Raw genomic sequence first — 27,154 nt, 5'->3', positions numbered from 1 at the left:
GCACAAATGTATGCGTGTATGTATGTATGCATGTTTATTGGCATTTCCATTACAAGTTTACGCTTATGTAGTAGTTTCAAGTGTGGTATACCGTTACAAGTTGTATACTGGTACATATGCAGTGGTGCAAAGGATATTTGCTCACGATTTATGGTATGCGCTGTGGCTTCAACAAGTTTTGTAGTTTTTCTTGATTTTGATTATGCTCTCATCTCGCATTTTGCTGTGCGCTTCAATTGAGTAGTAGCTCAAATGGTAGTTAAACAGTTTCAAGCGATTTGATTGCGGTAACATTGTTGTAATATTATTGGTATATCTTGTTTCTGTATTGTTGTAATTAGGTATGTACTTTGATTTGTAATGCAATAAAGTGGTTATGTATGTATGTAAGTATGTATGCCATTTATTTGAGCATTTCATTGTTTGTTAGTATGTATTTGTGTAGTTAAATTCCAAGTATTTAAGTTGTAAGTGTTGAAGCAAGTTTAAAGTTATATTTTTGGTTTCCATTTAAATTACGACTATTTGTTGTTGTAGTTTAAATATGCTTGCTTTAGTTGAATTTGAGTAAATATTTGCATTTTTTGTTTAAATTTTCTGCATTTCATTTTGATATTTATTGGGCTTATTTAAAATTTGAATATTCAGATGTCTTTTCTTAAAAGTTGAAATTTTATTAATTCTTGTAGCTTGAAGTAAATTTAAAAACGATTTAATTAAAGATAAAGGCATTAGCTTTATTCAAAAAATTTCACTTAATTTGAGTAAACAAAACTATTTTAACTAAATTTCATTATTGTGGCTATTTTCAGCAAATTTCTAGCGCAAATTTGATAATAAATTTTGAAGGTTTCGGAAAATTAAGCTAATAAAAGTAGCGTAAATAAATGTCACCAATTGTTTACCATTATATTATATTGTTTAAAGAATTGAGAAAAAATTAAAATTAGGTGGCAACCCTATTCGAAAAAAAATCAGTAGTAAACTAGAATCTTATCAGTTTGTAGTTTTCGAAATTTCATAATTTGTTGTTTGATACAATTTTCAAACAGGTGGTAACCCTACTCCGTTTCTTTTCCCAACTGTAAAATTATACAATAACAGTAGAGGTTTCAGCTTCTGATTTTTGCTTTCCTTGATTTGTCAAATATTGCAAATTAGACTTTCATACAGGTGGCAATATTTTAACTTTTTTCTGTTTTTTCTACCATCTGATTACTTGTGCTCAAACATCAATTACTTTTTTACATGACTCTTTGGTATTAGAGTACTGAGTAGGTGGCCAGTCTACCCTTAAAACATCGGATTCTATAAGGAATGTATGAAAGATGACATCGTTGCAAACACTTGCCTCAGAAAAATTATAAGCCTAGACCGTAAGATATTTTTTATTTCATGGTACTTAACATTCGCTGGAGAAAAATTTGCTCAAGTCGAAAATTATCAGTTTTAATTAAATCATATTTTCTTAAAAAAAAATATTATTATTAACAGTGTGGCATTAAAAGAAATGTAAATAGGTTTTAAAAGAGAATCGATTTGATAAAAAAATATTTTATTTCCAAAATATTTTTTGAAAAAAAAAAAGAAAATCTTTCAAGTTTTAAATTTTCAAAAAAATATTTTTATGCATATAAGTCACCGATATTTTACTGTATTAAACCCAATTTGAAGCGACTGCGTAAGTTTACATATTTCCTAATATGCTGTTTCTCGTGTTAAGGTGTTTGTGTAACTGTATAAATTTAACATTGATTCAGAAATATTTATGCAATATTAATTCACAACAATATTTTTATAATTTAGTTTACAAAAAAAAAACTTAAGATATATGCATAACTAGTAAGTTTTCATTATATATTTTTATAGTTTTAGACAAATCAACATAGACTATTTTACAGTAGTGATAAATATATATATTTATTATATATATATTATTTAGAAATATTTTTTTTTTATTTCTTTTAATTTCAGTATCGAAAATTGTAGCTGCTAAAAGCTTGGCACATACTTGCTGCTGCTCATATACAATGATCCACCCGCTTTAAACTCACGCTCACTTTAAATGCTAATCCATGTTATAAAATTTATTTAACTTTTTTATTTTTAAATTACAATTATTTTTAGTTTGTTTTCAACATACAAAATCTGCATTTACAAATACAATAAATACGCTTGTTAAACAATATTATAATAATATTGATTATTATTTTTTTAATTTTTTTTTTTTTATAACGCTAAACACTGTAGTTATACAATACATTTATATAAATATTATATTTTTTGTTTCTATTTACTTTGTGCTTTCACATTAACAATGAATGACAAAAAACGCAACAATTATTTGTATTTATTATTATTTAACAGCTTAATTAAGTTAATTAGTAAATTGAATGTGTTTTCACGTTTCACGTGTTTCTCTGTTTTTTTTTCTCTCTTGTAACATACAATAAAATTGTTTGTATGTAAAAAAATGCGCATCGAAAATTGCGTCATGCTTGCTATGAGCTTCAAATAAAATTTGTAAAAAGTTCTCTTTAATAATAAAAAATATTCAATTAACTACCATAAGATGTGTAGTGGTTTTAAACACATTAGACGGTCCTCGATTCGCCACTTTTCAGCTCTCTAATTGTCACTTTTGACAAATGAAAGCATCGCCAGAGTTAACTAGTTGAATTCAATTCAAAAAAGCTTGTATTAAACTCTCTAAAGTACTTGCTTTCTAACGGCAACTGATTATACCAGTTATTTGTTCGATTCGCCACTTATCAGCTCACATATTTTGAGTACAACTCTCTTAACAAAGTATTATTATTTGACTGCAATGAGTTCAATTCAAGAGCGCTTGTCCATATATCATCAAAGTGGTATAAGCACATTCAAGAGTATACACATAAGGTTATGACAGCTTCCGAAATTTATACCAGTTTATATCATTATGCGAATCGAAGACTACTATTACTACCAGTTTGATAATCATTCTAACTTAATTTCTTTATTTTCACCAAACTAAGGTCACATGCACTCAAAATAAGCTTATACAACAGTATTACAAAAAGTTATATTATTTTTATCGCACGGAATTATCTAACGTATTAACAAATATGTATACAAAATACAAAAGTGATTCCTCACACTTAACTCTCTAATATACCCATACATATCAAAGCTATACTTAGCTATATTTTATTCAAACTGTACCTTCAATAAGGAACCCATACTAATTCTTCACAAGAAATCGTATAATTCGTGTTCACTTGGCTAAATTACTCCTCAACAAATTATATTTGCCTAGAAACTCCTAGGAAACAGAAAAACGAGGTTAATCCGGACTGTCGGAAAGCTTAGCTTTAGGAAAAGAGATCTCATCCCGAAAATTTGATTACCATCCGGATTCGAAAGATCCTACGGAAGTACTCTTTTCAAACTCATAAAGGATTTCGGAGTACTACGCTATAAATTGATCCCTTTGATAATTCCCAACGAGTTAACTAATTATCTGCGAATCAGGAATATATATGTTTCATAGTTTACCCAAAATGCCAACCTTGATTTTCTAAAGAATATTCAAGTTCTCATATTAAAATCCCAATAACTTATTCTTAATCAAATCCCAACAACTCTGTCTGAAATATATGACTCGAACTTGAGACACTTTCATATAGTACTTCATTTTAGGAAACCTCAGCCAAATCCGTATATTCATCACATTTCAAACTTATACCTAACATTACTTACCACACACTAGGATCTGTCTACATTAATAAAAACTTACGCTTAACTACTGTTTATAAAACTGCACTGTCAGGACTTCCATACCAATACACACTAGATATTTAAGGGTTTCTGTATTTGTTCGTATTAAAAGCTAACTTTCTACGTCAAACCTTCCTTCGTTGCTTAAATCAATCCAATTAGGCACCTCGTTCAATAAAGCATGCATCATTTAGATCGTGGCACCTAAACTTGTGTGCTACCACACTCACCTCTTCACAGTTCGGCGAATATATTCTCCCTGAAGTCCAACTCTGGATGCGCCGAATGCGATGAACCGTGACTGTAGTCGCGAGACTTCATCGAACTGCGCGCCGAGGAAGAGAAACTGGACGTACGTCCACTACTGCGTCGCATGCGACCCTCCACCACTGACATCTTAGACAATGGTTGCGTGGGATCGAGTTCGCCGAATGCGCCCGCAATGAGATCGCTGCCATTCAACGAATTGAAGCTGTCGCGCTTTGATGTGCGATGTGAATTTGAGCCTTGACTGTGGTGCGATGATTTGCGGCTCAGTCGACGCGAGTACTGATACTGGTAGGCGGAAGTGGGTGTGTTGACTGCGGCGCCGCCGCTGCTTGCATATGGCACCGAATTGGCAGCGCCCGGTGTGTACTTGTCGAAGAAATCGGACGGTACTTCCTCGTCTACATCGATGCCACTCTCACCCTCATCGTCGCGTGACAGTCGATGCACTGGCACGCCATCGTCGCCAATGAATGTGGACGCAACGCTATAACCACCATCATTCGTGCTGCTGCCGCTACTAAGAGCACCACTCGACTGCAGCGGATCACTGCAGAGCAAAGAGTTCGGCATGCTGTCCTTTGCAGTTGCCGTTGATGGTGTCGGCGTGATCTGTGAGGAGACATCATAACTGTACGGATCGAGTTTCGATTTTGGAGAGCGCTGATAAATCTTCTCGATATCGGGCAGCTTGCGACGTTCGCCCACCGTCATGCGCACCGTCTCGCCGTGCTTCTCACGTTCTATCATTTCCTGTATGTCCATGCTACGTTCACGTTCCAACATATCGATTATCTCCATGTCGCGCTCCAACGTGCTGGCCGTGTCCATATGCGAGAAACTGCTGCAATCGCTGAATGATAAATCCTTGCTGCGTAACAATGGCTGACCGCTGAGGCTCCACTTCTTGTGTTGCATATAGTTGACGCCATTTGGTCCACCGCTCGACACAATCATACCACTTACAATGGAGGAGTCTTCGCCATCACCGAAATTGCTTGCGCCACCATCATCCTCCAGCAAACTGCTAACGCCATTGCAGTATGTCGAGGAGGTCATATTCGAGCAGGAGTTATCCAATGAGCCAAGCGTCAATTTACGCTCACCAACACTACCACCGACGCCGCCACCGGCAACACTCTCGCGTCGACTGCCGCTGCTCACACTGGTGCTCTTCGTTGCATGCTGTGCCTGCAATTGCCCAGCACCGCCAATGCCTGCCAACGCTGACTTATTTCCTTTGCCGCCATCCGATATTATCTTAATCTTCACATCATTCTTCTTCACACGCACATCCTTCGCCAGTGGCGTTGACTTGCCGTACGCCTGCTGACCGACCGCCGCCCCAACAACGTTCGCGCCCTCCTTGCCAGACGACTGTCGGCAATTGTTGTGATGCTGTTGCTGCTGTTGTTGGAACTTGGCGGCCCGATTGAGCTCGTGACGTGTCACCAGCGCCGTACCGGTTATGCTGCCGCCCCCATTCAAAAACTGCTCGCCATTCACGAGTATCGAAGTGGCTTGCGTGGCGTTTGTGCTCTCATCCTTTTCAATGGAATCCTCCCTGGAGCTGGGCGTATGGCCACTGCCGCTGCCGCCGCCGCAACTGCGCGATTTATGGAACCGTTTTGTGGAAAGACGGAAATAGCCGCGTATACGCTCTTGCTCATCTCTGTTCATCGGCGTCGTGCGGAGTGCGGGGGAAGAAGAGAGAAAAAAGGCAAATAGTTGTAAATAAATAAACAGTATGCATACATATGCTTGATGTGGCGATAGCAATGTTGCCTTTTATAGCGCGTACAAAAAGGCTGATTTAATTAAAATAAACATTCTACTTGGATCAGTGGAAATCCTTCCGGCTGATGGCTGATTGTGTGATTTCAGTCAAGTGGGTCGTAATTAGTAATTCAATGTCCTTGTTTTAACGTTGGATATGTAAATTGCGTATGCTTCGCAAAAGAAATAAACGTTCTCGCTGAGATAACGCAAGATTAATTGAAAGTGTACGAAAATAAATGGAAATACTGTCACACGTATGTACTAAGGGTTACCAAATATTATTCTACATATGTGTAAGAGTGGTATGTTGTTGGCTTTAAGCTCACATGGCCTTGCCTACATATCTTGTTATAGCAGACTTTTGTAATCGGAGAATTCTCTTTAAACTAATCAGAAAATAATTAAAAATCGTTATTTGTTACGATTCGGATTCCAATTTGATTAAACGTTTCGAAACCGGAATATCATCTGAATCAAAATTATTTCTGAAGGCAAATTTAGTCCTTTTACCGTTGAAATATGTAATTCCTTAGCCAATAAAAGTCATCGATATCAAAAACAGAGACATAAATTCATTTCGGTACCGACAAATTTGAGAGACACCTCTAGCTCAGCTCAAAAAATTTCTTAAAAATAGTTCCTTTGTTAAAATATTTTCTTTTTTATCTTGAAATAAGATGATGGACATAAAGTCCTCTCCTTTAATTTTGCGTCCCCCCTACAGTAATCGGAACAGATTTTGAAACGAAGCATACGAGGTTTCCAGAATATCTCCGATATCTTCTATTGTTAGACTGTCTGATGTTTTTGAAAAGTTCTTAATTCGTCCGTAGGTTCGCGAGTCCATAATATCTATTACAAAATACCTACAATGTGACTTGCTGAGGTATATCTGATTTGAGGTATATCTGATTTTAAGACGTTCAGAGCAAAATGAAAAACCCTTTCAGTAGCTTTAGTTAGATGGCAAACTTTTCTTAAATGCTTCCAAACCAAGTCCTGCTGTACTTTTTTGTGACTCCTTTTGGTAAGCTTACTAAGACTAGAGTCCTACCCTAATTTAACCGAACCTATTTCACTGAAGTTTTCACAGCTTGGCGTCTACCGTTTATGAGATCCAGAGACGTCTCAGTTGGGACTATCGATCTTCATAACAACAGAACAAGCCTCTTTCGATAAAAGTGATCACGCATCTATAAAAAGCTTGGAAAGCCACGTTATTTCTTATGTTATTATTGAAAGATACTTAGGGACTTCTTCTTCTATTTGAGTTTCTGAAATTTACGTCCAAGAGCATATCATAAAATCACAATAGATGAACTGTGACACTCTTAACTTGAAACACATTTCTGTGCCAGAATCATACTAAAATACTGGAGCTTTTTGAAGCTTTAATAATTGTAACCAGGCATTCACAGGAAAACCACCAATTTGCATAGAACTTAGACATATTGACTTATGTATTCACCCATAAACATATGTACACATAATTAAATTAGCTAAAGTGGCATCAAATGTTCAACAAGCTGTTGTTGCCTCTTTATTTATTCGACGCTTTCGTACTACGATTGCTTTCTATTCGGTTAATATTTTTATGGCAATATTTTCTCAGCACGCTGACTTGAGTTTCATTGTTGATTTTGTGCGTTTTCTTTCAGCGGTTGTTGTTTTAGTTGAGCTGTTTCTTAAACAAAGCAAACGCTCAAAACAACAATAACGGTGTTTTTGCAGTAAAAGCCAGTGGAAATGGAAAAGCAAACAAAACAAGTGATTATAGTATGGTGCTGTGCGTTTAAGGATAGAGAAAGTGGAAGAGAGGGAGAGAGAGAAAATTCTTCAGAATGGTGTATATTGATGGATATTAAATATGGATTCAAAGGAATAAAGCCAATTCAACGTAAAATTCAATATAAATAGAACTTTGGTTTGAGAAATTTCAGGTGAAATTTAAGTTGTCACGACTTTTGCGCGAAGTAGAAATTTTAACACAGAAGTTGTCAGTTGACTTGAAGTTCAAAAACGATGGAAAGGAAATTTAGCTTCAAGAACATTCAAGGAAGCTCTTGATCTGTTGTTCCATGGAACATCTACTAAAGCAACGGCTCAAAATGAGCTCTATTTCTTAAAAGTAAATATCTGAGGTTAAAAATTCCATCAGATACCAGACCGATGAGATTTCGATAATAGTTCGATAAATAATCGCGGGGTTCATGTATTCAAAAAGAAGATTAAAGTATCCTACGATCAATGAAAACTTAGAAATACAAAGGTTTCGGAGCCAAAGTCCTTTATAATACCACGAACGGAATTCTTTTGTCCTGAAAGCTTTGCTAAAAAGCTCTTTCTATCAAAGCTTCTCAAAAAGTATTTACACTAAAACTGAGTGCGCGAGGAAGAATAAGCTTCGATTTAGGCCATAGTTATTTTTAAAAAGAATAGAACTGCCTATGCAAAAGCAGAAAAATGTCAATACTGATGCTAAAAAGAGTCTTCACAAATGAAAAAAGATGAGAGTGATGAAGGCAATAACTAGCTAAAAGATAGAAAGAAAGCGCAAAGAGAACATTTTTTCTTATAAGAAGCGCATTTACCTATTTAGGGCTAGAGAGCTAATCAGAAATATGTGACGTGAAGAATGAGGCCATGAAAAGGCATATGAAGCCAATTAGATGATTATAGTTGGTATTTAGAGGGATCTTCAAAGCCTAGAAAAAATAAATATATAAGTTAGATTAATCTGAAAACGTTTCTTAGAGATTTAGTGACTTCTTTGGATTTAAATAAATGAAAATTCGATTCTATTCTGAAATATATCACACAGCATGAAATACCTTTTCAATGTACCTGAGGTAGAATTTTAAGTCGCTAGGTAACGCAACTGAACTAAAGAGAAAGCAAGCAACAATTTATATGAAATGTATGGTCCATACACCTACTATTTTAGGCTTCAGTAATTATATAAATAGTTTCAAAACAACAAAAGTGTTGCCATAAATAAAGTTAGTGAGGGTATTTAATCTCCTAAACGACCGACGGTCCCTTCTTAATCTAGTGCCACACATAACACAAACTTGACTAGTCAGCAATCAAATCAAAGCCATTGGTCCATCCATCCAAGCAGCTATTTAACTAATTAATTTCACTAAGTAGAAGTACTTTATAGCATATATGAAGTAAGCTCTCTCATAACAGGAGCTCATAAATAGTATAACGGTACACACACGCTCCTTTCAATAAAGCAATGCAACACACCCTCTACTTGCTTACCTGGGTAGTATTTGCGAGGCATAAATGCACGGAAAGATGACAGTGGGCAGAAAAGCGATCCACACAAACATCAAATAGGTGAAGTCAAAATGTTTCTGATTCTCATAGGTCTCCTCCATGGAGAGGCGGGCGAAACGTAAAATCATTAACGGACAGAGGCAGAGTATTTGTGTGGCGGCCATGCTGCCGAAATTACGTTGCTTCCTCTTCTCACGATAGACGTCCAACTCGGCGCTGTACAAGTCATACGAACGGGTCTTCGTTGTGGCGGAGCCAGTTGTCGAATGCACAGAGGAGGTGTGACCCGCACCCAAACTACTGCCAACACCAAGACCACCACCCCCAGCGCTGGCACCGCCATTGGTGTGTGTGGTGGTGAGCGCTGAGCCGATGCCCGAGGTGGAAGTGATGGTCGCACCGACGCTGCCGCCCACCGAAGAGGCTGATGAGTTGCTGCGAAAGAGAGAGAGAGAGAGGAAAGAGGAAGATTAGTATGTGTCTCTGTGTGTGATATCCATATCTTCCAGCATCTGATAATGTTATTAAATTTAGTGAGTGAACACTGCATAAACAACAACAACAACAAACTTCAAATACAGTTAGCTGCTGGACACAGCAGCGCTTTCAGTGCTTGTGGTTACGCAATTGTGTAAGTGAAGTCGTCCGTTTCGTTATTTTGCCGTTTGCGTTGTCCAGGTGAGTCGACAGTCGACAAATTGTGTAGCGGACCTCATGCAATCCGATGGTGCGTAAAATATTTATAATGTCATTTAGTTGTTGTTGCCTTAGTTACTGTTATGTGTGAGCATAATGAATGATGATTAGTTGGGGGCGCACAATGTCTTGCTGCAAAACTCTGCGCATATGCTGCTCTGAGTGATGGCATTATTATGGTGAAGATTATAAAACTTTATTATATTTGCGCAGTTGATTAGTTGATGAGCAGGTATGCATTTCAGGCGACGTAATAGAAAAATTACGACTTGCGACAAGTAATTTAAGTGAAACAGTAATTAAAATTTTGTAAATATTGAAATACTTCGGGGGTAATTCGTTATCTTTAGCATTAGAGTTGAATTAGGTTCTTTTGACACTCTTGCTTTTTTTTGTTTTAGGCATATTTTTTGAGTGATGTATGAGTATAACTTTACTTAAATTTTAGTAATTATGAAAGTAATCTAACAGTAATTTAGTAATTTTCTGCAATTAGTAATGAGTATTTAACTTATTTGCTTAGAAATAATAATTGTTTTAATAAAAGCCGTTTATTAAATTTAAATGAAAACAGGCTTAGAACAAGGAGTAGTAAAGGTCTTCTAACATTTAAGTTTATGTAAATTCAAGTTCAGAAAATAATAATCCATAGTCAAAGCGCTGTTATTCAGTCTAAATCATCCATCTTGGAATGATTCTCAGAAATAAAGCTTTATCTATAGCTTAAATGCTTAGCGGCTGCTAGCTGAATGTCCCGCCTTTACATGATCAAAACAAAGATTTCTCAGATATCACTTTATTGAAGAACAGTACGAACTAGAATATAGAAGTGAAAAATATCTGCTATCTATCGAATAATTCGTAGTAGGTTTAGTGCGCTTTAGACTTTATGTTGGTTTCCGTCTGGGGAACAATCTAAGCTAGCCTATAGCTCAATTAACACGTTGACTGCCAAGGCCATTTTCTGAAAACTGTCCAAAAATGACATTTTGATTTTTTCACATTATATTACTAAAAACTTTATTTCTAGATCATTGGTATCATCAAAAATCAAAAATGATGTTTTAAGGAGAAAAGGGACCTACGAGTTATCTCGTAGTTGGCGTCTGGGAAAGAACGCTACGAATTATCTCGTAGTAGGTAGGTCTAATGCACGCTATTGAAATGGTAGAGGTGCCCAATCGCAATGGAACAATTTCTATGAAACCGAATATAATTCGAGATTACAATAATGGAATGCCTGGCATTGACCGATCAGATCAAATGATTTCGTACTACTTATCTCTAAGAAAGACTATTAGATGGCTCAAAAAGGTTTCACTTCATATTATAGAGATATATATACAAAATGCTCACAGAATTTACCAAGAAGTAACTTCATCTAAATAAAACTGATAAAGTTCAGAGAAGAATTCGTCTTGGCGTTGATTGGAGATTTTCAACCACTTTTAAAAAACAATAGGTCTAAAGAGCTCCATTATTTAGAGTGTTTACCATCAACGGAAAAAAAATCAGCGTCCGACAAAGCCATGTCGTGTATGTACCCAAGCAAAAAAAAACGCCGAGAAACGCGTTACATCTGTCCAGGCTGTCCAGAGAAGCCAGCCCTTTGTGTGGAAAATTTTTTTAAAAACTACCACGAACAATAATAGGTATATTGCTTTATTTATTGTATTTGAGTTAATTTTTCCATTATATTGAATGAATTTTCCATAATTTTTTTTTTTTAATAAAAAAAAGCTCACGGAAGAAAAACCCAAATTTCTTTTATTAGCCATTAAGCCATTATTAAGTAGCCATTTATTAGTATCGATACTAAAATACAAAAAGTGGTAGTTTTAGGTAGTACGAGATAACTCGTAGTAGGCTTCCTGGAAGGGAAATCATACTACGAGTTACCTCGTAGTTGGCAGTCAACGTGTTAATTAAGTATTTTTGAGTATAAATCCGGTAAAAAACCAATCAAACTAGAATTTTTACTGAAAGCATGCAACGATCTGTTTCTGAACAACCTCGAAAATTTTTTTAGCTTCTCAAAATTCGTCGAGAATACTTTACCAGGTTCAACAGATTGATAAACTAAACCAAGGATTCATAGGCTTCAGTCGGACGACGAAGTACAATTCTACCCTAATCGGTCTGTTATCATATATCAAAGTGATTATAAGATTAATGTAAAAAAAGGTTTTTTAGCAATAAGTGACATTATTAGACCATATTTTTATGAAGATCACTTTCTGTCACAATGAAGAGAGAACTGTACATGATTAAGCTCTGAGACTATTGCTTCGGAGTTATAGACTTTCAGTGACTGCAGCTCATTCTACATGAAGAAATTAATTGATACTATTTGCATTTTTTGCCAAAAATGTTTGTAGGTACTTATTGACTGATACCTCATATCCGATACTGATAGCTCGCTTATAGACCGTTCTCTTTGAAGATATTTTAAAAATAAAATTTTCAACACAAATTAAAAGACAAATTTTAAAATAGAATAAGCTCCATTAAAAAGAAAAATGCTTCGTTCAAAATCTTATAATCCACTAAAGACATCGCCGGTTATTACATTGTAACATTCATCCAACCCACGCATTGCAGCATTTTTAAAGCCTACTGACTATTTATAAATATTATTCTTCAATTGTGTCTTGTTACCTTTATTCGAAACCACAGCACGAAATGACATAATTATTTCACCGCTTTTCAAATGCACAGCTTTGTTGCCTTTTACACTAAGAAGATTACTTTCACTCCTCTGCACTCATTATAGAATTACTCTACTATTTTTAGCGCTGGCATATATACAAAGGGCTTGAAATAGCAAACATAATAACAATTACAAACAACTGCAAACGTAATTATAGCAATTCACTCCGTATTTCCTTTGCATTCCTTACGCATGAGGTGAGACGAAAAGTGCAAAACGGCAGCTACAGAGTCACAATGTAAATCGCACACGAGCCTTTGGCTTTGCTGGGATTAACTCAGTGCGCATAAAATGCTGCGGTGCATCATTAACCGTTATAAAGATTCGTCGTATTATTATACCCTGCACAGGGTATATTAAGTTTGTCTCGAAGTTTGTAACACCCAGAAGGAAGCGTCGGAGGCCCTATAAAGTATATATATAAATGATCAATATGTTGAACTGAGTCGATTTAGCCATGTCGTCTGTCTGCCTGTCTGTATATATACGAACTAGTCCTTCAGTTTTTAAGATATCGTTTTGAAATTTTGCAGATGTTATTTTCTCTTCAAGAAGCTGCTCATTTGTCGGAACTGCCAATATCGGACCACTATATCATATAGCTGCCAAACAACCTGAACGATCGGAACCAAGGGCTTGTATGGAAAACTTTTGCATTTTACTACACATCTTCACGAAATTTGCTGTGAGTTATTGTTCATAGAAATAATTTAATCTCCGAAAAAATTGTTCAGATCGGTTCACTATAGCATATAGCTGCCATACAAACTGAACGATCGGAATCAAGGGCTTGTATGGAAAATTTTCGCATTTGACGTGGTATCTTCAAGAAATTTGACATGGATTACTGCTTAAGGTATTAATATAATCTCCGAAGAAATTGTTCAGATCGGTTAACTATATAACCTTAATGTTTCTAGCAAACAACCCGGCTAAAAAGAATTAGTAAAATGTTTTCTTTTTTTTACTTACTTTTTCTTACGTCTTTAGATTTGCTTAAACACATAGTTACTAAAAAAATGCACCTGTGAAGGGTATATTAGCTTCGGTACAGCCGAAGTAAACGTTTTTTCTTGTTATTATTTATTTTTATTTTTACTACGAGGTGAGATATTTTTAAGCACGCCCACTTGAATATTTATATTTATAGTTAGTTAGAAGTGGTGTTGCGTGGGAGTTTAGTGTTGCGAAATATATGATACAATGATCTACAGGTTTATTCCCACCAGATTATAAAATAGTAAATACTTCTGTTAATAGGTGTCGCGAAGTTCCATTCGAAGTTCCAGTATAAGTAATCAGATAATAAAATGTATATATATATATTATTGCTCCTCGAAAATCAAAGTCATTGATATTTCCATGATATATCCCTCTTCAATAAATCTGGAGATGCGAGAGAATAGTTTTAGAAAACTTAGATGGGACTCTGTTTCAAAGTACTTTTGAAGGTATGGATAAAGAATAGGGTCAATACTGAGAAGCAGTAAACGATCTAAAACTGCCAAAGAGCTTCGATAGTTCACTAGAAAGAATGTGTATAATTGACCACATATATGATGTTTTAGGACAAAGGACAAAGCTACATTCTAGATCCCCCACATATAAGATGGAATATTCAACAACAAAGAAAGTAGATTATGTTTGTGAACTGAGAATGCACTGTAGTTGTCAAATATTTAAGCGAGTGACCCAAAAAAAGCCTAATACATGCATAAAATATATTTACAGTAATTTTCTAACAGTTAATACATACCGTTGGCGATTTCTCATATCCGCGCGATGCTCGAACATCATTACGGCAAATGGACCGTCAGGTGGTCGCAGCTCCTGCGAAGTTCTGATGTAAAGATAAGCTAGCAGAACGGAGGGGGCGCAATACCTGCAAAATGGCGATAAATTAACCAAAATGGAAAACAGTGGAAGAGCAAATAAAGTAATAAGTACAAAGTCAACAAATTGTGATGAAAAAAGAAAACATTTTTTTATAATAACAATGAATGGTGCGAGTAGAGGTTAAGAATGTTTAGAAACACGCACTCACACTTAGTTATATACTAAGCTTAAGTGGCTTCTTGCTGTAGACACAAATCATGGTGACCTTTTCGCCAGAAATCCGCATATAAATCTTTGTCTAAAAGCACATTAAGCGAGATCGACAGTGCCTGTTGCCATTTAAAAAGCTAAGACTCTACATTGATAGACGGCCAAAGGCCGAGTGAAGCCAAGCGTTGAGCTGCCATGAGCTGCTGTCGACTTTGCTCTGTTTTTGGTAGCTGTGTTGCAGCAAGCTCATTGTTGTTCTTGTGCTGAGCAAGAATAATGGTTTTTCGGTATTGTGGTGTGGCTGCTTAATTTGCATTTTTCGCAATAATATTGTATTGGCAAATTTTTTATTGACTTAATGTTTGCGCTTAAGCTTAATAAACAGGAAATGTGACGGAATAAATAAAATTTATTTCCGGTTTATGAGAGTGAGTATTTGTAAATGTTATCAAATATTATTCAAGGAAATATTTATTTATTTATGTAGACAGTTGGAAGAGAGACATATTTTTAAATTTTTTTGGATTATTTGAGTTGAGTTAATACTTCCGGCTTAGAATTTTGTTTAATATGGAGTGAACAAAAAGTATAAGGGAAGGGACAAGGAATTTGTCATATAAATTTAATTTTTAAATAATATAATTTTGAATGTTACTTACATAAGCAGAAACAGTCCACGCATATATTCATGCATATCATCCATTAAGTTGACCACGCAAAGGCCAATGCCGTTTAGCTCTGTCACATAATCCTGGAAATGAAAAAAAAAAATATAAATTGATTAAAACTCCACTAAATTTTTTTTTGATTAAAGATTCTTCAAGCATATATGTATATGCATTTGTATATATATACTACTGTTCTAGTTTTCAGGCTAGAACTTCATACCATATTCTTTAGACCGTTTGCCTTTCAGTACTCATTCAGCTTAAGAGATTGATAGCTGAATATCAAAGAGCGAAAAAGCAAGCTCCAATTAAATATCAACTGTTGAGTACTTTGATTGAGTTCATTATAAGATTTATTCAGTGATTTTATACAATTTTTACTTCGAATATAAAAATATAGCATACAGATTTGGTTTAGAAGTAGTTGAGCTTCTTTGCAGTAAATATAATTAATCTATTTTCTGAGAACCTCCGGCATAACCTACAATAAATCTACAAGCGCTAGCAAAAGTTGGGGTCAGCGTTGGTCCTTCGCGTAGTGCTCTCCTGGCAACAGAGTTAAACGACCGAATATATTTCGACAGAAAAAATTTGCCAGTCTTAGATACTTTGTCCCCAATCAATATTCCAATAATAAAATCAACTCAAAGAGGTTGCAAAAGATTATATAGAGGAAGAGCATTATCATTTAATACCAAAGCTGAAAAGACAAGTGAACTGAGTTCGTCTGATTCGTCAATAAAAATTTCAAAAAGCAAAAAAACTAATGCTTAACAAAACTAACCTCACATATTCGCATGTTAAAGAGCTTCACACTCATTGATACGATTTAATACCATGTAATATTCACTCATTAAAATATTTATTTGTATATATGAATATATGTACATCACTCCATCCGGTCTGCATAAACTTCCAGTATATATATATATATGTACGAGTACCCACACAAGTACATTCTTAACGATTTTCCAAAGTATCTAATCAAATATTTACTCCCACTGTAATTTCGTTCCAATTTACTTAACCGCAATAGTCGAGTTTAAAGTGAAGAGTTTGGGGTCGACGTGGCGGCGGCGAATTCAAGTGGAGCATTGAATCAAAGTTGAATCGCTGACACCGAAAAAGACATGTGTAGACAAGTTGTTGAAACGGTGCGGTAGGGAATCCGTCTTTGCTAACACACATAACTACAGGAAGGAATATGTGGTAATACTAAAGGCTGCCAGAATATGAACCACTAGGAAAATATAAGCTTTTTATGAGATAAAAGATCAAAGAACTAGTTTATATAGTCTATGAACTGAGTTTATTCACGATATCTTTAATTAATTTTAAGCTCCAAAATTAATTCCAACCAAAAATTTCAAAATTTAATACAATTTCCTACAGGTCCCAACGTCTGATATGCCATGTACGACTATAACCGGTATACCGCGCAGACATCTCCAAATTGCCACAGTGAGTGCTCGCAGTTCGAGTTGGGTTGCCAACTTTGACAGTGTTCCACTCGTACGGGTGATTGTTGGTTCGCGTGAATCATTTGAAATTGCTGTGCCACAAAAGCTCAGCACTTACTCATCGAGTACAAGAGCTAAACATTAGGAAAACGGCATTTGATACATACATACATACATATATACGATTATGTACGAGTGCATACTTAAACACTTCATATATATGGACATACATAAAACATTTATTTGTGTGTCAATTTGATTGCCACAAGCAATTTCACATAAAAATTGCAAAACCGTAAATTGACTTGGGAATTACACTTTTACAAGCAGATTGTTGGCAATAAGTAGGTAGTAGGTTGGATAAGAAATCAAATAAAAATTAGACAATTAAATGGTTTTGTCTACAAACAGACTTAAACACATAACTTAAGACGCTTCTTTAACGGATTTTGAATGGTTTTCGCAAGCTCCTCGACAAGCGAAAACAATTTTTTATTATTTTTTTTTTTAATTTTTTAATAATAATTGTTCTTCGAAATATGCTTTAAGGCCCATCGAATGCAAGAAACCAGCAAAAAAACACATACTAAAAATTAGAAGAGATCCTCAATGAAATATCTGATAGCCCGTTATTTGTAATAACGTTTCTGCTGTGTAGATTTAATTTATTTTATTTTTTTATTTTATTCGTTCTTCATAGTTATGAGTGAGACCTCAAAAATGATTGAAGGTTGTCATTTGTTTCCTCAGCTTGGTTCCACTTCGACAAAGTTAGGCTAGGTTAGTCTGTCCAACTATATCAATAACGACTAGAGAGTGAGAGAATTATATAATATACCCTCTCTAAATGAAGTCAAGTTCTGTTCATAGAACACGAGGACCGATGAGTCTCTGGGAATATCTACGGTATATATATATACTCGGATAGTTCTCAGAAATATCCACTCTGTGTCGGTCGATTCCAGTGAAAACTGATTTACAGCTTGATATTCTTAATAGCCAAATCCGAAAGCCTCAGAACACACTTCAAGATCTTTAATACACATTAACTAAACTGATGTTCCATAGAAAATTTAGAATCTAAGTATTACGTATTAAAAAAAAACTATTACCATAACCTTTTTCTGTATGCTGTCCAAGTGTCAAATTAAATACCATTTAATATTAATGAAGCCAAATAACAAATTTATGAAAACGTGCATACCAAATTAGGGTCGGTTTGTTTATATAAGATAATATGTGTCTTACCTTTAACCGCTACCGTTTTCTTACATCCACACGCCAACCATTTAACATTTCCGTAGGAAAAAAAATCTTTCCCCCAAAAACACCCAAAAGGCGAATGGCCAGTGAAGCAATTGACGACTTTCATGTTGACATGCGATTCAATTGATTTTAGTTTATATCAGTAATGCCAAAAACAACAACGACCTGTAGAGACCTACATTTCTTCGACGTTTAACGGACATACTCGTATAATAACAAATGACAAATTACAGCGTAGCGTAATGTAAAAGGGAAGAGGTGGAACGCAAAATGAATTTTTAATATTGGCAAAACACGCGCCCCAGTAGGAATGCCATTTATTATGCAGAGTGGCATATGTAATTAGGTGGTTACGTATGTATGGATGTATGTACTCGTATATGAAGTGACCACCGTGAAAACTTTTGCAATAGGTGAATGTGTAAATATTCGAGTAAAGTTGTTAATAGCCTTGTAGGAAATTATAAGCTATTGTAGATATTAATACTTGAACAGTCGCGCTCGGTAGTATTGACCTGAAAGTTGTATATATGTATATTGGAGAAATTTAATAAACGAGACATTTTAATAGACAATTTATCATATTTATTATTATTTTAATATTTTTAAAATTTTTGAAAAAAAAAAATTAAAATTGTCTAACATAAAGTTAGTTTTATCGGTTCACAGTGACACGCCCACCCAAATAAAAATTTGGTTTCTTAAAAAAGCTACTATCATTTTCAGTCTCAGCTTCTCATCAATGCCCCGGAATATTTTTTATTTAACAAAATGTTTCTGTCTAGAAAAAGTCAGAACAAACCCAAAAAACTGTAGAAGATTTTGAATTGTTTTGTTTCAAAAAAAAAAAAAAAGTGTACTATATATGTATATTACATATCTGTCTTCGAAACCATTCCTCCGCATTTCGAAGTGATGGAGTACCTAATATGTTGCAAGCTTATATATCTATCTGAGATCGCACTTAGAACTCAATTAAAAATTCAGTTGAAATCTAGTATTTTGAGAAATATGCTCGTTTTCATTTTAATTATATTTGGAAGTAAACATAATATATTGATTTGAGATTCGTACTATGCGATTTGATTAAATCGATTTGAGAATTGTTTGCAGTTTTTTTTTTTTGAATGCCTGAATATTAAGTTAACTGCCACTAAAACTTAAGTAAGTAAGGTTTAAGTAACAGCCGAGGCATCGATCGGTATTTATCATTTTCAATTAACTAAATACATCTCATCAGATTATTTCTATCGATATTCGGTAATTTATCAACCGATTTTATATCACTTACCTCAAATTCATGAGATTATTTGTACCTAAATTTAATCGATCATTTTTAAACATTTTCGATCTTAATTCAATAAGATTATTTATACCGAAATTCGAACAAGTGTGGCCATTTTTGCTCGAGTTCCCTTATTTGTCGATATACATATATACAGTGGAACTTCCATAACTTGAAGTTCTCCATAACTTGAACTTTTGAGTTGGCATTAGCGTAGGGAAGCCAAATTCCATACAAATTTCCTTCCATAAATCGAACTTTTCGACCAGGGTATAATACAAAATTTAAATTTTTACTATCAAAAAAAAAAAATATGATATTACAGTTATGGATTGCATAAATCATGTAAAACAGACGTACAGACGTCAAGAGCCAACATCAACCTGCATCAACATGAAACTTTATGAGAAGTAAATAAATAAAACTGTGTATAAATCTATATTTTACAGCTTTTTGAAAAATTTTATGCTTTAATGAAAATTCTATAACTCGAGGTCTCTCTAACTCAAAGTTTTTTTATGGATTATGGTGATGCAAGTTAGAGAAGTTCCAGTGTACTTATGTTCTTTTAAGATATATTTGCTAAACTTATTTAAAACATAAAATTTAGAAATTCAATAAACTCATTTTGACTTCAATGCGCAACTAGTTACATTTTTCCTACAGGGGCATTATCTCTTTCAACTTTATAGGTGTGCTGAAGTACATTACCCGTCAATTGCGTGCTTATGATAGTAGCGCGCACAAGTAAATAGGGTAAGAAAACGTTTTTATGGTTTGAGCAGCAAACGAAAACTCTCATTTGACTTATCGATTATTAGCGAAAAACCGAAGCGAAAGTGGGTAAAATGTGTGCATGAGCAATTACAAACAAATATGTAGCTGTACATAATATACATATTATTAAGCAAATGTGATTGTCATAATAATTAGTTTTAAATTTTGACAGATATGCTTTTAAATATATACAAACATATTTATATACTTTTTAATTTATGCCCACACTTTCCTTAACGGTATGTATGTTCGATGTATGGTAATATATGTTTAGTATCTTGTAAGATATTTACTTAAGTGCTACTCAGGTGAATTTTGATTATTTGCATAAAACTGTAAATAGTGAAAACACATGTAAGCATACAAGCTTTCTAAGATCTGAGAGACCACAATAGCTTAGTTCACCTAAATTATTCAAATAATGCGTGTGGCATGTGATTACTGCGTATAGGCAATGCTCATAAATAAATTATATGGAATATTCCGGCATCTGCTATGGTAAATAAATAATGTTTTAACCACAACATTTGCATGATAAGTAATCATTACATGCTAATGTGGAGCAAATGAAAGTGAGCTGGATGAAATAAATTCTAATTAAATTAAACAAAAGGAATGTGCCTGTAAATCTGCATTTGGAAAATTGAGATTTTGAGATGTGGTTTTGGTAAGTTCAAAATAATGATTTCATTGTAATTTTATTTATTAAAGGTACTTATAGTGTAAATATTATTATTATGGCATGAAAGATGTTGCCGGAAGGTTGCCAACATTTAGATAATTGTATGTAAAATATATTTATATATTTATATATATGGATAATCTTGAGAAGCTTATAGCTTAAGAATATTTTTAGGAACGAGATGCCACCTGTTTAGTAATATACTTGTTCGTAATATTGTTATATCACAGAAATTATTGCAATAAGGGTGGGGAAGTAGAAGAAGCTTAACAAAAGTTAGCCTTAAATTTATTTTTGAGTAGGGTTGCCACCATTGCATACAATAAAAATTATATAATTAACGAAAGAAAAAATAATAAATATTGCAAATTACAGTTAGAATATTAAAAAACTTAAAATAAATTTTATTTAGGAAATATTTAAAAAAAAGTTGCCACCTGATACAATTTTGTTTTCATACTAAATTTATAAATAAATTAAATATTGCATTTCGAGCATGAAACTAGTCAATTTTAAGAAAAATGTTTGTCGATGTTATTCTTAAGAAGAGTTGCCATCACAGTTTCTTAAAACAAATTCACTATTTGCAACATTGGTATATAATAAAAATTATTGTCGAATATTTCACATATTTTCAACATAGCAGAAATGGAAATGTAAAATATCCCCAATTATTACCCCTCTCTTCCTCATACAAAATATTGAAAAACGTAGATTTTCACTTTTTTACGGAAACAATATCTCACATAAGCTTAGCGTTATTCAATGTAATGTCGAAGAATATATGTGTTAGAGAGAGGTTGATAATATACGATAGTGATCTCGAAAGTTCAACGCAGAATCACTCTTGCCAACAGGTGCTACTATGGACTGAGTAGGCAATTAAAAAGTAAAGTCCTCCCTCGACGAACAAAAACTAGACTCTACAAGTCCCTCATCATTCCCGTCCTACTTTATGGTGCAGAAGCGTGGACGATGTCAACATCCGATGAGGCGACACTAGGAGTTTTCGAGAGAAAGGTTTTGGGGAAGATTTATGGTCCCTTAAACATTGGCAACGGCGAATACCACAGACGATGGAACGATGAGCTGTACGAGTTATACGACGACATTGACATAGTTCAGCGAATAAAAAGACAGCGGCTACGCTGGCTGGGGCGTGTGGTTCGAATGGACGAAAGTGTCCCAGCTCTGAAAGTTTTCGATGCAGTACCCGCTGGTGGAAGCCTAGGAAGAGGGAGACCTCCACTCCGATGGAAGGACCAGGTGGAAAAGGATCTGTCTTCACTTGGTATTACCAATTGGCGCCAAACTGCCAAAGGGGAGAGATGCGTGGCGCGCTGTTGTGGACTCGGCTATAACCGCGTAAGCGTTGTCTACGCCAGTCAAGAAGAAGAAGATCTCGAAAGTTCAACGTCTGTCTCTCCCATAGTTATTTCCGATGTCATTTCGTTTGGATAAATATTTGTTTAAAAGCGCTTATTGCCAGGCATGCAATGTGAAAGCTCTGAAAGCTACAGTACTTGAACTAAAGCTCACATAGATTACCGATCTCTTACACATTTTTAAATAAATCTCCAGAAAAAAGAGGTGTCCGCATTTACACTGTGTCATTTCATGCACCGACAACACTGTGTGCGAAAAGTCATAAGATCAACTTGAAAACAAAACCTAAATTAACAACCATTACGCTGAAATATACCTTTTGATTTTTTCCGGGGAACCTTAATAAATATTTCGCAACCAACGAACTGCGTAAAGATATACGCGAATGGCTGCTCGTATACCAAGAATGTGTAAAAAACTCCAACAAAACAAATGAGACTGTGTGGTTTAAGCTTTTTCCCCGAGACTTTTTCCGCAGTCGTGCATGGAAACGTGTATTGTCGGTCGGCATTTCGCGCGAAAACAAATTTTAATTTGTAATTTATGAATGTTTATACCGCCATCGGATAAGAAAATTAATGTGAACTCGTTGAGCTGCTGCTGCGCGCGGATAAGTGGAAAAATTGCGTCAAAGTTTCGGTGGCCACCATGTCGTTCCACGTCGGTTGCCAGCTTTCATGCTCGTGCCCATACATGTGCAATGGAACTCAGCAAAAATCAGGAGTTTACGCAAATTCAGTTGTTGTTATTTTGCAAAGAAAGAAAAAAATTGCTGCTGGAGGGAATAATTTGTGAAATTTCACATTCAAAAGCTTGCGATCTCCGGCTTTTGCCCTACAACTACACATATTGCTGTGGATGTTTGTGTGTGCGTTCGTGCGGTTTCGTAATTAAAAGTGAAAGTTCAGCATTCCTCGAAAGTGCCGTCAAGCTTTTAAGAACCTTTTAAAGTTTTATTGCCAAACATTCGCTAAAGAATTTAAGATTTTAAGTATTTAGGCAACAGCTTGTGCGCTCATACCTGCCTTATTCTGACTGCTTAAGTGTTGAGACACCCGTCGGCTAATTAAATTATTGTGGCGGAAGCTTTCGTTATTGCACTGTCACAATTTTGTCCTTGAATATGCTTTACTCTTTTGTGTTTAAGAAAAGGTGGTTTGATGAATTCGCGTTTAAATAGAGGTTGCATATTTTGAATATTTTCGTGGGATAACAGATAACCCAAAAATAGCTGTAAGGTTATCCATATTTTGAACAGGGTAAAAGCTTTAAATAAATTACTGTACATAAAAAATTGGACGGCCTTCTGAATTGTTTGGAGTTTTGCTTAAAAATTTGACCTTTTACTTTGCTAGAGAATTATTTATACCGCTTACCTCCTGTAACCCCAACATCGATGACATGCTATATCTTAAAACTTTTAACAACGACGCTGATATTTGTAAAGGTTGGTACTTTTCTAATTCCCTTGAAAGATATCTTTAACTGGAGCACATATCGGAACCATCTTCAGGCATCGGGCTGTAATTCTATTACCGAAGTTGCTCGACCTTGAATCCTTTGAATGATTCCATTTGGATATTTTAGATTTTGTTTGGACATAGGTGCCACTTATATAAAATGTCTGAAATATGTAACAGGACTACTCACTTTGGTCACTAATGTTTCGAAGCTAGATGACAAAGTTCAATATGGAGTCTAGTATTAAGAGTTTTCTTTTATAGTATTTTTTAGACTCCAAGACTACACGCAGTGTGCTTGCATCGGAACTAGAAAATATGAAGTGAACTTATAATAAAAAAAAAATATAGACGGTTAAGGCGACCGGTAGTCTGATTTTTATCACAACTGAGGTTCGGATAGTACTCGGCTTGAAATTGTCTGGAAAGAATACTTAGATTTGGTGCTTGTCTAACCTCACATAAGAAAACTATATTTTTGCCAATCGTAATCTAATTTAAAATAACTCAACCTAACACATGTATAAAAGAATTCAGAAAATTCATTTCAAATTAAATACAACAAAGTAACAATCTTGTAATATTTTTCCAATCAATAACCTTCTGACCTCTTAAATGTTTCGCAATATTTTATCCAAAAAAATGCACTTATCGTAAACCCTCAATAAATGTTAACATTCATTACATTTAACCCAAAAATTTGACCCGACAATTAATAAACCCTCGAAACCGCATTTATCGTGATTGATGTATGAGTGCGTACCCTCTAACCGAAGTATATCTCAATTACTCATTTTTTAACGCCAACACCAAAAAAGGGTTAAGAAATGCCTGCACGTTGGATCTTTCGAACGCGTTTGCATAATTTTGACAGCGAAAACAAAAAACTTTCGCCGAAATATGTCCGAGGCAGCGAAAGAGGCAAAAAACGCATAAATTACCATTTTACTTCACATTAAACGCAGCCGACGCGAAAAAGCAGCTGACACAACACAAAAGACAGACAGAGTGTGTTTTTTACGCGCCATGGTGCAAGAAGAGCACATGATGTGATAGACGGGTTTGGGGTAACCCAGTAGAGGAAATGGTAATTTTTTGGGAGACAGGAAGGAAAGAAATGTTTCAGGAATCATAAGTGTCTAGGAACTTGGTTGAATTTAGGGTAAATCCGCGGTTATTAAAGTGGGGAGTCCGTATATAATAATTCCCGGAACGAATTGAGGTTAGTAAAGCTAGGAATACTCCACGCCTTCAAATTCAAAACGAGAGGAACTCCTAAAAGAAGTTCTCTAGTAACTTAATGAGGAACCATTAGATTTTGTATCATCCAGTTTATGGAACTTACGAAGAAGGAAAAACCATTCCTCTCGGTTTAAGAAATAAAATGGAGGTGTGTCTCTCAATGAATCAGTATTTGGATTTAGAAATGGAGAAGGAAGAAACTAAGAATGTCATTTTTATACACGATGAAGGAGTTATATAATAAAAATATTTAGTACCGTTACTGTGATCCTATTAAAGGAATACTCTTTGCAATTCCAACTTTCCGTTTGGATCAAATGAGGATCTGAAAGAGACTGATTGATTGTTAGACGGCTCAGACCGAATGACCCGAGCTTACTAGGTTCTACATTGGTTAACGAAAACGTCTACTCTTCAAATCCCTAATTTGTATGCAAATCATCTTCATTTCGTAAAAGACGGCAAGCACATCTTTGACGGGTTAAAGTGTTAACTGCAGACGCGTTCAGACATGTTTTGGGCGAGACCCACACACTTGAGTTATACTTGCTGAGACGTGAGATAATCACGATAATCATCACGTCGCAGTGGAATACTTTTTGACTTAGACGGAGACGGAAGACACGTACGCATGTAAGTTTGCACGCGAGGCTTTCCGGAGGCTGTGTTGTTATTTTCCGTTATTTCCCGTTATTGTGTTAGTTTCACAGTTATACACTAGAGAAGGATAACTTAGACATATCGCGATGGTTATACACGAAGACACACACACAAATTTACAGCACGCACTTGCGACCTGAGCTGGTTGTTAATACACCGTATATGGCAGTCAAAGCGTAACGAAGCGTCAAGAATGCGCATAAAGACTGAAGCTGAAGCCGGATCCAGTGTGCGAGGGAGTTTAAGTGCCGTAATAGGTGCACGAGTAAGTGGCGGCTAGTAGAAGAAGGAAGTGCCTTAATTCTACTTCATAAAAGCGCTTTAACATTTTAAAAGCGTGCTTCGAAGAAGCGCTTAAAATTCCGATCCAACGGAATAAACAACAAAAAGTAACAATTTGGCGTGAGGCATATAACCCGTTGGAATATAAGTTGGAGTACGAGACAGAGGGGAGGTGACAAAACAGCGACGGCAGCCAGCAAGTGATTATTAGACACGCTGCTTAACAATGGTGGAGATAAAGCTGATAAAGAGATACGTCTTACAGTCAGAATGGCAGGAGTCTGCCAAGCAGCTTCAAGACACAAAGTACAAATGCAAATATTTACGAGTTCGCTTCCTTTGAAATATAAACAGTCTGCGTTGTTGAAGCAGACACAAGTGGCTTAGGTTGTCGCTGCTCAGGAAATTAATTTAATTTCGCTATTAAATTAAATTTATTGCCAGCAGTTGCTAATAAATTTTCCGAGCATGTAAAGTTAGAAATAACACGGATTTAACAGCTGTATTTTTGTTGTTTTTAATTGAAGGAGTTTCAAAGCTTTTGAGTTAGTAATGTTTATTTAGGTGAGGATGTTTCTTGTTCCGCAAAAGTTTCTAATTTAGGCGTTACGTTGGCAATATTAAGCTCATAATTATACATATGTAAATAGTATTAGAGTTTACATCGAGTTTGTGTGGTTTGTGGCGATTGTGTGGCTTTATGATAAAGTATTTTCATCGAAGAAGGATCCTTGACTCGACACACTAATAAGTGGGCCGTCTAAACATTACACTGAAGAATCGAATCTTGATTGCATATGAATATTTAATGTGAGCAAAAATAGCAAGACCTTCGACAAAAGACTATTTCACTGTCCATTAGTCCACTTTAGGAGATAAAATGTCAGAAGTAACCTATTATTAATTTGAACTTATGATAATCATCATCATTCCCTTCATCTCCCACTGGAGCATATGTTTTGTTCCAAGATTTTTTAAATCAATCGATTTTTCATAATGAATTGTCTCATAACGATTCCTTGGGGTTTCCAATACATAGCTTGTCAGCGCACTCGTGTAGCCGATATAGTATGTTCTACATAGTATTTTATGGAGCTTAAGATGACTTTTTGATTTTAGACCATGGCGAAATGTTACTTAAACTATAAGTTTCTTCTATGAAACAATATATTTATGATAACTATCATTAAAAAAGAACTATATGTGTAATATCAACGTTTATGGCTTGCTGATTCCGAAAAAAACTATTAGTTTTTTAATATAATGTATTTGAAGTTAGAATAATGAAGGAGGAGTCAAGAAATGTCAACTCGGCCGCGGTTTGAAAAATTGCTCAGCGAATGCTTATAGCAACAAGGCATATAAAATGTGATGACAATTGGGTTTGTTGTAGTATTTTTATTTAGGAAAAAATATAGGAAGTCAATTTCAAAATATATATGTA

The 27,154-nt window shown here is 35.0% G+C and overlaps 1 protein-coding gene across 1 annotated transcript in view; it reads right to left on the bottom strand.

Moving 5' to 3' along the window:
* Positions 1–432: 432 nt before the first annotated feature.
* Positions 433–27,154, bottom strand: part of LOC105208796 (uncharacterized) — an 87,376-nt gene continuing 60,654 nt past the window's right edge. Inside the window, exons 4-7 of the mRNA XM_011178833.3 lie at positions 15,202–15,293; positions 14,253–14,378; positions 9,073–9,525; positions 433–5,698 (exon numbers count right to left, since the gene is read on the bottom strand). Of these exons, the coding sequence (XP_011177135.2) occupies positions 3,994–5,698; positions 9,073–9,525; positions 14,253–14,378; positions 15,202–15,293 (2,376 nt within the window). The 3' untranslated portion in view covers positions 433–3,993. The remainder of the gene's footprint in view (positions 5,699–9,072; positions 9,526–14,252; positions 14,379–15,201; positions 15,294–27,154) is intronic.

This window comes from Zeugodacus cucurbitae, chromosome 5 (assembly GCF_028554725.1).
Source record: "Zeugodacus cucurbitae isolate PBARC_wt_2022May chromosome 5, idZeuCucr1.2, whole genome shotgun sequence".
Lineage (NCBI taxonomy): Eukaryota > Metazoa > Arthropoda > Insecta > Diptera > Tephritidae > Zeugodacus > Zeugodacus cucurbitae.
The sequence above is the reverse complement of the archived record's forward strand: the minus strand, read 5'-3'. Positions and strand labels throughout refer to the sequence as shown.